The 12,200-nt window shown below is 51.9% G+C and overlaps 1 protein-coding gene across 1 annotated transcript in view; it reads left to right on the top strand.

Moving 5' to 3' along the window:
• The window catches only part of AVPR1B (arginine vasopressin receptor 1B), a 6,317-nt gene extending 1,380 nt beyond the window's left edge, over nt 1–4,937 (top strand). The window contains exon 2 of the mRNA XM_004700119.1: nt 4,618–4,937. Within this exon, the coding sequence (XP_004700176.1) occupies nt 4,618–4,937 (320 nt within the window). The remainder of the gene's footprint in view (nt 1–4,617) is intronic.
• The last annotated feature ends 7,263 nt before the right edge of the window (nt 4,938–12,200 follow it).

Here is a 12,200-nt window from a genome sequence, read left to right as displayed (position 1 = left end):
GTCCTCTCACACCGAGACGTGACATTGACCTCCTCCAGAGCGACTTCCAACAACAACCTGCACTTTCTCAGTCAACCCTGTCTTGGTTTCCTCGTGCTGCTGTTAGAATCACCACCAGCAGGTGGTTTTAAAGAGCAGAAAGTGGTTTCCTCACGGTCTCCAGGAGGCTAGAAGCCCCAATTCAGGGCACCGGTTCCAAGGGGCAGATTCTCTCTCTGTTCACTCCGGGGGAAGATTTTGGTCTGAGCTTCTGCAGCCTTGGCATTTCTTGTAGATAATCTTTTGGCGTCTCTCTATCCCTCCTTTCTGCTGGTTTCTTCTAGGTCTAAATTGCTCTCTGAATTTCTCAGCTGTGCGTAGGGTTCGGAGACACCCTAACACGGATCTGGGCTTGTGAACATAACAAAGATGTTATGGAAAGTTCGCTCCCACTGAGATGACAGCCAACAGATTTGGGGCTTAGGGTTCCAACACATATTTCTGGGGTGTGAGGGAAGCCATTCAATCCATAACAAACACCCTCGTTTTGCTAGTGAGGAAACAGAAGCTCAGAGAAGAAACGTGACTTGCCCAGCCACACACACACACACACACACACACACACACACACACACACATCAACCTCATGGTGATCCTATAGGACAGTGTAGATCTGTCCCTGTGGGTTTCTAAGACTAACTCTTTATAAGAGTAGACAGCCTCATCTTTTTCCATTGGAGTGGCTGGTGGTTTTGAACTGCTGACTCTGAGGTTAGCAGCCTAACATATAACCACGACGCCACCAGGGTATGGGAACTCGAAGCATAGAAGCCAGATCTTCTCAGGACTCATCCCTCTACTTCCCTCCACCCCCGCCCCTTCACTGGCCTCTGGACTTATCCTGAAGAAAGTCCTCCCTCGTAGGTGAGAGCAAAACAGGACCCTTCAAGAGGACTGGGTTCCCAATGGCTTGTGGGAGGGCATGCTCGGGTCCCTTTTCTGGAGTGAGGTGGGTGGCAGCCTCCTGAACAGTAGTCACACTGCCTGGTGGCCTGGCCACCAGCGGGGAGCGGAGCGTGTTCTCAGGGAGTCAGGCCACGTCAGGGTGTGTGGCCTGTTCTGGTAGCCCTAAGCAGCAGAGGAGGGTGGGGACAACTGCAGGTCCACCTGTCTGTGTGGCTGCGTGTGTGTGTGTGTGTGTGCTGCAGTACTCTCCGTAGGTGCACAGCTCAGGACGCTGGACGGATAAGATGTGACCCTGCCCTCGGGAGGCCCAAGGCATGGCTCCTCCAGAATCTTCCAAGTGTTCCTTGTCCAGCTGGCCCAGGCTAAGGACTCCTGCCAGCTCTTTCAGTGTGGTCCCCTGCCTTTCTGAGTTCCTTCCTAAATCTTGTTTTGCTCACCCCAGGATATATGTCCAGAATTAGCCTCGCCTTTTCTCTTGCACCAGGAGCCCTGGTGGTGTCATGGGTTACCTACAGGTCTGCAGTTCGAAACGGCAAGCTGCCCCATGGAGGAAAAACCAGGCTTTCTACTCCTGTAAAGAGTTAGTCTCAGAAACCCACGGGGGCAGTTCTACCCTGTCCTATAATGTCGTTATAAGTCACAATCGATTCAGTGGCAGTGAGTTGATTTGGCTTTTGAGTTTTCTCCTGGTAGCAGAGTGGTTATGCATTGGGCTTCTAACCACAAGGTCAGCAGTTTGAAACCACCAGCTGCTCCTTGGGAGAAAAATGAAGCTTTCTGCTTCTTTGAAGAGTTTCAGTCTCAGAAACCCACAGGGGCAGTTTTACCCCGTCTCACAGGATCTATGAGTTGGATTAATGTGATGGCAGTGAGTTGAATGAGAGGATATGCTCGAGACAAATGCTTTGCTTCTCTGGACAGGCAAAATTAGGGGAAGGCTGCTCATGAATTTTATACAATTCTGCCAAAGAAGCAAAAAACAGTAATACTGAAGGGCCCTAGCCCATTGCATGGTCGCAACCACTTAAGAGATGGTTTGTGATGGTTATTATTTTAACGTGTAACCTCAGTCTGGAGGTTTTGCAGTGAACATATGAATTCTACTCAACTACAGGGACCTCCCTGTTCTGGCCAAGCCCGGGACAGAAGGACCACGGGGCTTCCTAGTCTGACCACATTCAGTCTTCATGCTAATTCGCAGTGGCCTTCTCTGTTTTACATAGGAGGAACCGGGGTGAAGAAACTGGTCCAAAGTGACATGTAGTATGTGACAAAGCCAGGCCTCTGGATCACGCTTCATTCAGGACATGCTTATCACAGGCTTAGCTGATGGTACTAAGAGTGAGGTGGCTACTGTTCAGGCCACACGTTCCCTAACTTATTTGGCCTACTGCCACCCTTCCATAAAAACAAAACAAAACTAACTCTGCACCCCTGGCAATGACAACCGTTTGTACTATCACCCACAATACAGCAAAGTAGGTATCTGCTTTTGCCGTTAGGCTGCTAACCACAACGTTGACTGTTCAAAACCACCAGCCACTCCTTGGGAGAATGGTAGGGCTTTCTACTCCTGTGAAGAGTCACCGTCCGGCAACCTCACAGTGACAGTTCTGTCTTGTCCATGTGGATGGGATGGCAGTGACTGTGCCCTTGATTGCCCCAATGCCCCACCAGGGGGCGGCATCGCCCACTTTTGGAAGCACTGGTCCAACTCAGGCACCTCAGAGAAGTTGGGGACTGCTTGCGGGCAGTGGCCACCATCATCAGGATGCTGGCCTTTAGCCCTTAAGCCCTCACGGGTGCGGCCTGATTTACTGCTGACCAAGGACCTCACAGCCAGGTGTGCAAGAACAAGGCGTTATCTCACAGGCAGTGGGCGCATTTAGGAACATGCGAATCTCTTGGAACCTTTTTGACTGCGCTGTGATTCATCCCTTGAAGTTAATTTCCCAGGATGCACAATTCTCCCCAAGGCTGCGGTCAGAGCCTGCCTGTCTCTACCCCTAACCTGGAACAGCCGGCGAGCTGAGTGACAGCACTGGCTCCCTGAGCCTGAGCCTGAGGGATCTGCTCTCCAGAGATCTACTCACTGTGTTAACAGAGAAGCAAGGCAGGACCTCAGCCAAGCTTCAACTTTGGGGCTGACCCCTCCTTCACGATAGGGGCTCCTCCCTCACCTTCTCTTCTGAGCCCCAGACTGCCCAGCCAGGGCAGGTACCTTCTAGTCAGTGTGTGCGCCCCATGCCTTCCCTTCCCTCAGCTGATCTCGGGGGGCCGTGTGCACCAGTAAGTCGTGAATCCGAAGCACCCCCACTACTTTACAGAGTGGGCGCTTGGACTCTGCCTTTACTGGTTGGATGCAAACGATGGTGGGTGCAGGATCTTTGTCTTCATACTGGAAGACCGGGGCTCAGTGCTGGTTCTTATGAACTGCCTGGTAAACAAAATTGGACCGTTCACCCCTGAGATTCTGCCCAGCCCTGACACACACGGCACCGAGTGATCCTACAACCTCTTCTGACAAGCAAGGTGACTCTGCGATCATGGTGCAGCTCGAGGAAGACCAGGCTCCATTCTGGGAGCTTGACTGTTCCCAGGAGCCCTTTGGTTTAGTCCTCAGTAGGGCATTTCTGCCTGAGGAGGAATCTTACCAGTCTCTGCACACTCACATTCTGCTGGCCCAAGGGAGAACTTGGTTTTTCCCTGCACGAAGAGGCATTCCCGGGCGCAGACACTCCAGGGCACAAAGGAAGTGCCGAACTAGAACAAGAGGCACGGATGCCCCAGACTTGGAAGCTGCTCTTCGGCTCTAGCTAGAGATGAAGTCCTGGGGCCCTGGCGGTCACTCCCTCTCCACTGACTCCACGGACCCACCAAGCCCCTAGCCCAGGGCCTTGCACAGAGTTGGGACTTACAGGGTCAAATGACTAAATGACCAACGGAGTGAGTTTAAGGACTGTCCCTGAGGGTTTAAAGACAAACCCCAAAGATAATATGCATCTGTGACCTATGACATAGTTCTCACTACCTTTGAGTCGATGTCCACTCATAGTCCCTATAGGACAGGGTAGAACTTCCCCTGAAGGCTGTGGTTAAAATTCTTTATGGGAGTAGAAAGCCCCATCTTTCTCCATTTGGAGCAGCTGGTGGTTTTGAACTGCCGACCTTGCAGTAGCAGCCCAGCGTATAACCACTACACTGTGGGGCTGGGATGAAAGGGGTCTGGATTTGATTCCATGGCCTAGAATCACGGGAGATACAGGCTCATCCTAAGTCTATACTTCTAAGGATCCGAGGGCGAAGTTTGGGAACAAAGACCATTTCTCCTGTTTGAGCTAGTCCCATCCCTGACTGTGATCCCTCTCCAACTTCAACTTGGAGCAAACTTCATGTATCCCGCCCCACCCCCACCCCCACCCCCGCCCCGCAATCCTATAGCTACAAAGAAGAAGAAAGCAATCCGTGAGTTGACTTTAGAATCTGGTGTCTCAGGTTCAAATCCCAGCCACGGTACACTGTACTGTAATGATAGGACCCCCAAGAGAGCCCTTCCTCTCTGGGACTAGATCTCCTTGTTTGTTCAGGGGAGTGTGGGCTCGGTTCCCCTTCTGGCTCTGTGATTCTAAGGTTCCCCCATGTTTCTCTCTCTCTCTCTCTCTCTCTCTCCAGATTCAACCAACGTGGCGTTCACCATCTCCATGCTCCTGGGGAACCTCAGCAGCTGCTGCAACCCCTGGATCTACATGGGCTTCAACAGCCACCTGCTGCCGCGCCCCCTGGCCTGCTGGGGGCGTCCTGGGCCCCAGATGAGCAGGCAGCTCTCCAACAGTAGCCTCTCAAGCCGCCGCACCACCCTGCTCAGCCGCTCCAGCTGCCCGCCCACCCTCAACCTCAGCCTCAGCCTCAGTGGGAGACCCGAGCCTGAAGAGACGCCCCAAGACCCAGAGCCAGCCGGCGGGGAGACCGGCACCGAGCTGGGCCTCTTCTAGGGCAGACTCCCTGGAATTTGGCGCTGTCCTCACGGCTAGCGGAGGTTCTCTGGCCACCTCAGGCACCCGGTGTGAAAGCTGGGGGCTGAGGATTGGCGTTAGTGGGACCCCAGTTGGGCAGGGTGGGGAGGCAGAGTGATGGCCCCTACTCTTGGTGTCACAGCTGCTCCTGGTCTCCTGGCTGCCCTCCTGAGCCCCCCTCTCAGCTGCTTCTTGGGTGAGTGGAGCAGGTTCAGCGTGGCTGCATCCCTGCTCAGGGGACCTGTGAACATAACAGATGGCAGGTTCGGTGGAGGGATCCACACCTAGGAGAGCTTAGGATGGCTCTGTCCGGGAAGGTTATTGGTGACAGGAAGGCAGAAGCCAGGCTCCTGCTTTGTTGGCTGTCCCAGCTTAACCTAACTAGCCCAGCGCAGTCCAGCCTGACCCAGAGAGGGGAGAAGTTAAACAATCAGGAGGACCTTTTTGGAGCCTGGAGTTTTTGCTGCTGCTGCTGTTGTTGAGGGAGGACTGCTTGGCGACGTGGATGAGTGTATGGAGCGGTGCCTGCCTCCTGCTGACTGAAGGAAGATGGTCTAGTGGTACAGGATCTGTGTGCACTACAGCTGGGACCTAGTAAAACCCAGCAAACGCTGGCCCCTTTTCTCCCCACCCTTCTCAGGCTGGTGGGTGGGTGAGGGGGAGAACATGATGTATACACTGGGGGCGAGGAGGGGAAGAGGAGGGGAAAAGGGGGGAGCTATATAAACGGTCAGGGTAAAAAGAAGAGACTGGTTGTTCCCCTCCCAGTGAGCCACAGGGGGAAGATGACCTTTGAGAGCCAGCAGCTTGATTTCGGCTCTCCATGTCCTCGGGCCTCTTCGGAGCGTCCAGCAGGCATCATATGGATGCTGGCTGTCACCACGGCAGGAGCCCAGGCTGGAATCGCAGCTCTGCCTGGAGGGATCCGTTGGAATTCCCTCCCCTCTCTGGGCGGCAGCCTCCGCCTCACCTGTAAACAGAGATGATCTCCCGGTCTTTCCTGGAACTAACTTTCCACATGCAAGCCCAGAGATGATGCTACGCAGAGAAAGGCACAGGGGCCTCTAACCACCCAGCTCTAGGAGAATAGTTAGACGCCTCTGACCCCCAATGACATTTATACACTTTGACTCAATTCTGATGCCCCTGGGTCTTGCCCAGCCCTGGGTCCACATCTGTCCTTGCTTCTAAAATGCTGGAACCCTCTTCCTAGGCCAGGAAAGGTAACAGGGCAAGGCTGACTAGGGGGTCTTGTCCTGTTCTTCCCCATTGCCTACTCCCGCGGGGTTTGTATCGATGGGGGAGCCACTGCACCTCCATTCTGGTTCTAAGGTATGGGACAGCCTTGGCGGAGGGAAGAGCTGAGAGGTCGGAGACCTAGGTCCTGTCTCCACACCCACCACTGACTGCCATGGAAATGCGGGCTCAATCCCCACTCCCTTGGCTACGAGGGTCCAATAGGACTATGGGCATAAGCATGGTTTGTGAACCTGTGGGCTCTGTGCTAGTGTAACCCCAGTTGTCAAGTCAACCCCAAGTGTGTCAGAGAAGAACTGTCCTGTGTTGGGTTTTTGATTGATGGCATTTGGGAAATAGATTACCAGGCCTTTCTTCTGACCAATCTCTAGGTAGACTTGAACTGCCTACCTTTTGATAACGGCTGAGCACATGAACCATTTGCACAGCGCCAGGGCCTCACCTTGTCTTCTATCCATATTCTTTATTACGCTTTCAGTTTCCTACTGGATGTGAGGCAGGGGCTCATGGTGGAGACTTGGGGCCTCCCTGCTGCTCCCAAGGAAAGGTTGCACTTGATCTACAGAAAGCTGGTGCCGTGACATGATGAGGCTCTCACTCACTGCCACCGAGTCGATGCCAACTCTTGGTGACCTTGCAGGACAGGGTAGAACTGCCCCTGTGAGTTCATAAAACTGTTATTCTTTACAGGAGTAGAAAGCCTCCTCTTTCTCCCACAGAGCGGATGGTGGTTTTGAACTGCTGATCTTGCAGTCAATAGCCCGAGGCGTAACCACTATGCATGAGTGTTCCTCGTGTGATGAGGCTGGTGGGGAGTAATCAGACACTGAGCTGGAGGCCCTGGGAGCCTGTTCCAGGAAGTCTTCCAAGAAGCCACATGCTCTTGTCTAGATCCAAGCTGACAGCTTTCGCTGCACCTGCGGGAAGCTCCCGAGGATGATCTAGTCCCACAGTAGACCCCGAATGAGGTTCTGGGAGGCAGACAACTGGGGGAAGCAAGAAAGAGGTTCTGTGTTCTCTGGAGTCAACCCCATTTCTGAGAGGGGGCACCCCAATGCTGTCTCTAGGCTGGGCACTTTGGTAAGGTTGAAGTCATTTTGTGAACTTGGGGAAACACTACAGTAGTTCAGTCCCTTAAGGCCTGTGGGGGCTGGGGGAGCCGAGGGAGAAGCGGGAGGCAAGACCCAGGTTGGCAGGAGAGGGTTAACCTGTTGACTATGGGGATTTCTCAGAATGGCCTTGATGTTGTTTGGTATAGGCCAGTCATTTTGGCAGTGAAAATGGGTTGCATGCAAGAGGTCCAGGGCCTGTAGATGGTTGCAGCTGCTGACCCTGGGTCAGGAACCCAAGGAGGTTGAAACCTAGCCCAATAAAGCTGCCAATCTTTAGGACGTGCCTAGACACACTTGTTTCACCATGACGCTGATAATGGGGTGGAGATGAAGGGGAACGGGGAGGGGAGGGTGGTGGCCTCCTTGGCACCCCGCCCTTCCCCGAGCTTACGCAGCAAACAGAAGAATGTCCTGGAGTTTGCTCTGAGGTCCTAAGGTGGCAGTGAGGAGCTGAAAGTGCCCCAGATCTGAGCCTGGCGGGGGTGTGGGCACGCTTCCTTCCCGACCCTTTAACTTCCCTCTCCTGGAGGCTCTGAAGTGGTGATGGCCCACAGGGGCAGGCTGGGAAACTCACTCTGCCTCTCAGCATTCACTCAGACGACCCTTTCTCCTGAGGAGCTCCAATGGGCCACGGACCTGTCCGGATCGACTATGGGTGTTTGAACCTGAAGGAAAGCCTGGTCAGCTTCCAGAAGGTCAACAGCTATGTAAACACCCTAGATTACAGGTGTTCTAGGACGCTCAGGGCGGGGCATGAGTGTCAGCCACTGGCTTTAGTTTCCCCTGAAGTTCTACAGAGTCTCAGAGCCTCGCTGGATCCAGTTCTCCTGAGATACCCGACACACGGTTTCCTCTCTGAGCCCGGGGGACATGTAGATTGCAAGAGCAGCCCCGCAGAGGTTTCTCCTGCAGAGGCACAGCCTCAGTATTGAAGTTCCTGTGTGAGGTACGAAGCCACATGGGGGCGTGTCAGAGCTAGTCGAGGGGTCTCCAAAACCCAGGTGAGCTGGAGTTGCCCCTGTGTCTGTTTTGGAGGCTGGCACTCCGGCCTCTGGAGAGCCCTTCTGAACTCAGCAGTCTGTCCTGGTCCCAAGAGCAAGCAAACCCTCTGGTGTTGAGCATGAGACACCTCTCACCCCAGGTGGCTCTGACTGGCCAATAAGACATGGTCCTTCATGGAATTTGCTGCAGTCCCACTGTGGAGAGTCGGATGCTTGCGCTTTTAGAATATAAGTTCATTGAAGACCACTCACAGATCTGTTGTATCGTCCTAGTCCATGGTTGACACATACATACCATGAACGCTACCAATGCTGTACACTATGTGGGGGGTGTTAGTCCGGGTAGACTAGAGAAACAAATTCATAGATGCTCCTGTGTATAAGAAAGAGCTTTATATAAGAGAATCATTGTATATTAAGAAAACATCCCATTGATATGATTTTTTGTTCTGGATCTTTGATGCTGGATACCTGATCCCATCAACACTTCATGATCACACAGGCTGGTATGCTTGTTCTGTGTGGGCTTTGTTGCTTCTCAGCTAGATGGCCACTTGTTTATCTTCAAGCCTTTAAGACCCGGCACTATATCAATGTAAATGAGGGAGAGGGCAGAGTGGAGACCCAAAGCCCATCTGTAGGCAATTGGATATCCCCTTACAGAAGGGTCACAAGGAAGAGACGAGCCAGTCAGGGTGCAGTGTAGTACTGATGAAACACACAACTTTCCTCTAGTTCTTGAATACTTCCTCCCCATAACTCTCATGACCCCAATTCTACCTTAGACCAGAGCATGTGCACAGGTACAGATAAGAGCTGGAAACAGAGAATCCAGGATAGATAAACCCCTCAGGATTATAATGAGAGTAGCAATACCAGGAGGGGAAGGGGAAGGTGTGGGGAGAAAAGGGGAACTGATCACAATGATCAACATATAACTCCCTCCCCGAGGGACAGACAACAGAAAAGTGGGTGAAAGTCGGTGTAAGACATGAAAAATGATAATAATTTATAAATTATCAAGGATTCATGAGGGAGGGAGAATAAGAGAGGGAGGGGGGAAATGAGGAGCTGATACAAAGGGCTCAAGTAGAAAGAAAATGTTTTGAAATTGATAATGGGAACATATGTACAAATGTGCTGGACACAATGTATTGTGTATGGATTGTGATAAGATCTGTACAACCACCCAATAAAATGATTTTTTAAAAATCCCAGCCCAGATTAAGTCCATAAGTCTGATATTAGCCCATATGTCAGATACCAGTTTGTAAGTTCCACTTCAGACTCACGCAACACAGGCAATGATGCCAAAAACAGGAAGATCACAGGCCAGTGGATGGAAAGTCTTGGATCCAGTTTCGGTGGAAGAATCTCAATACTGGCAGGAGTCTCCATGTGGTTCCTCCAGATCCAGGGATCTAGCAAGCTCCATGTGTCTTGTCAGCAGGAATGTCTCGCAGGGAATGAGTGTGTATCTGGCCTCCGGTGAGCTATTTATCTCCGTTGGGCCTCCAAATGAGGTCATCAAGCTGCAACCTGATTGATAGGCTGAACCCCACCCCTACACTCTTAATAGTCTCAAGTTGACACCGGATTATGCAGCTAGCACAGGGGGAATGTGACTTCACTGAACAGAGCCCCTCTTCCTCAAAGGGTGATGGCTCATGCAGGAGACTCTTTGGACTGTGTGAAGCATCTGACCCTCTAAGCTCAAAGGAGTATCACACAAATCAAAAGCTCATTTTATTTCTAGCAGCATGACTTAGAAGCTCAGTTAAAATGGTTAGCAGGCTCCAATGATCCGTTTATTGGTCCAAACACCTCAAGTGGTAAAACCAGCCCTTCTGTCTCCTTGTCAGGACAGCTGAGAAGTCATCTGCTGTCAAATCTGTGAGTCACTTGGGGGCATCACACGGTCATTCTACCCTTCAGCAGCACACCAGGCCGGTGCTAATCACGTGGGCCTCAGGAATATACTTGTTTGACTGTGTAACTTGTTAGAAAATGTCATACTTGGGAAGTCAATCTGAGCAGAGTTTGTGATCAGCCTTTCTTGGGGGCTTGTGGCATCCTACAGTGGCCGTCAGTCTCTGCTCGCCTTGAGCTCAGCTCCCACCCGCTGACTGTTACCACCAACCCTGAGTCGTCAAAGGCATTTCCCCTTGCACTTCCATTCAGGCCAAAGGCCTCCCTCTACTGCCTCCCTGTCCATTGTTGGACTTTTGACACCTTCCCACAAGGTCACTGGGAATCATCTTGATCTGGGATGCGTTCTCTGATCAAACCCATCAGATCCCAGCATTCTTTGACGCAGACCAGCCTGCCAATGATGGGCTCTGACGTCTAACACACAAAACCCACTGCCGCGGAGTCCATTCTGATTCGCAACAACCCTCTAGGACAGGGTCGAACTGCCCTGGTGGGTTTCTGAGACTAACTCTTTACAGAAGCAGAAAACCTCAAATTTCTTTCACCAAGTGGCTGGTGGTTTTGAACTGCTGACTTTGCAGTCGGCAGCTCAATGCTTAACGCACTACACTACCAGGGCTTTTTGTAAATTCCCCTTTCTCTTAGGTTGTGCTGCACATCTTCTTCAGTTCCCACAACTCGATCATACACACCTGGGCCCTGCCAACCTCAGTGCTCAAGCCTTCTTTGTATGTGTCCCTCCCTTCAACTGGAGGTTTGGGACAAGTGTCATTGACGTGTGCAAGAAATTGTTGACTTACAAAGATTCTTTCTATCACTCCTCAGACCCAGAGCCCAGTCCACAGTCCTGCTCTGTTAGTGTGAGTGACTCCCTACGTGTCCCCTCTCCTGGGGTAGGAGCAGTCCCAGCCATGTCCCTGTGTGGTCACCTTTGGGTACCCTGTAAGCTGCTTAAGCCTCTTTTTACAAAGAGATCATAAGAAGTAGAGTTTCGCCACTGGATGCAAGCACAGCGTTGTTCTTAGTTTCCTTCATTTTTTCTCTCTAAGCAGTAGAACCTTCGTTCCCTATTAGAAACCACGTCCCAAAGAGAAGAACGAGTCACCAGAAACCAGTGAGTGCCCCCTCAAGCCTAACTCAGCACGCCCAGGTGTGTCACAGCAGGATTGTCGGGGTCTCGAGCTGGATTTGCACCAGTCCATCCCCAGCCTTTCTTCCAAGACATTCCCAGGTGGATTTGAACCCTCACCCTTTGGGTTGGTGTCAGTAGCTGAGCCCTTAACCATTTGTGCTGCCCAGAGACTCCTGAGGAGCAACAAGATGGCTAAAAGGTGAACGGGGCAGTGCAGAGCACATTCCATTCCCAGGAATGCAAACTGGAGCCACGGCTTCCGTTCACGTTGAGGAAGGGGCCACAGGAAAATGGACCCTGGCAGCCACGGGGCAAGGGTGGTCCTCCATAACCAGTCAAGGCGCATATTCCTGCTCCAAAGGTCCCAGGCACCACTGCTCTGGCGTCTGCATTTGGTTAAGAGCATTCTTGGTGTTTCAATTTTGTATGTTTGTTGTTTTCCCATTACATCTCTCAAGTAGTGTTGGAACAATATTAACCTCATCCTTGGCTACTGCATACTATTATTTATATCATTTCACACCTTTTCAAGTGAACCCCAACCAAACTTGCTGATCTTGACAATTCTGTCTCCCAGAGACTCCAGCGGACAGGGCAGAACTGCCTCTGTGGCTTTCCAAGACTGTCAATCTTTCGGGGAGTAGAAAGCATCATCTTTCTCCTGTGGAGTGGCAGTTGGTTTTGCATTGCTGACCTTGCTATTAGCAGCCCAACAGAGAACCACTCTGCCCCCAGGGCTCTTTTTCTTGGGGTAGGATTATATTTACAAACAATGCCTGATTTTATCCTGTCTGAGAGGTATGTTGCT

Source organism: Echinops telfairi, unplaced genomic scaffold (assembly GCF_000313985.2).
Source record: "Echinops telfairi isolate 266 unplaced genomic scaffold, ASM31398v2 ScPeMD7_7424;HRSCAF=8462, whole genome shotgun sequence".
NCBI classification, from domain to species: Eukaryota; Metazoa; Chordata; class Mammalia; order Afrosoricida; family Tenrecidae; genus Echinops; species Echinops telfairi.
This window is presented reverse-complemented; position numbering and strand designations above follow the sequence as displayed.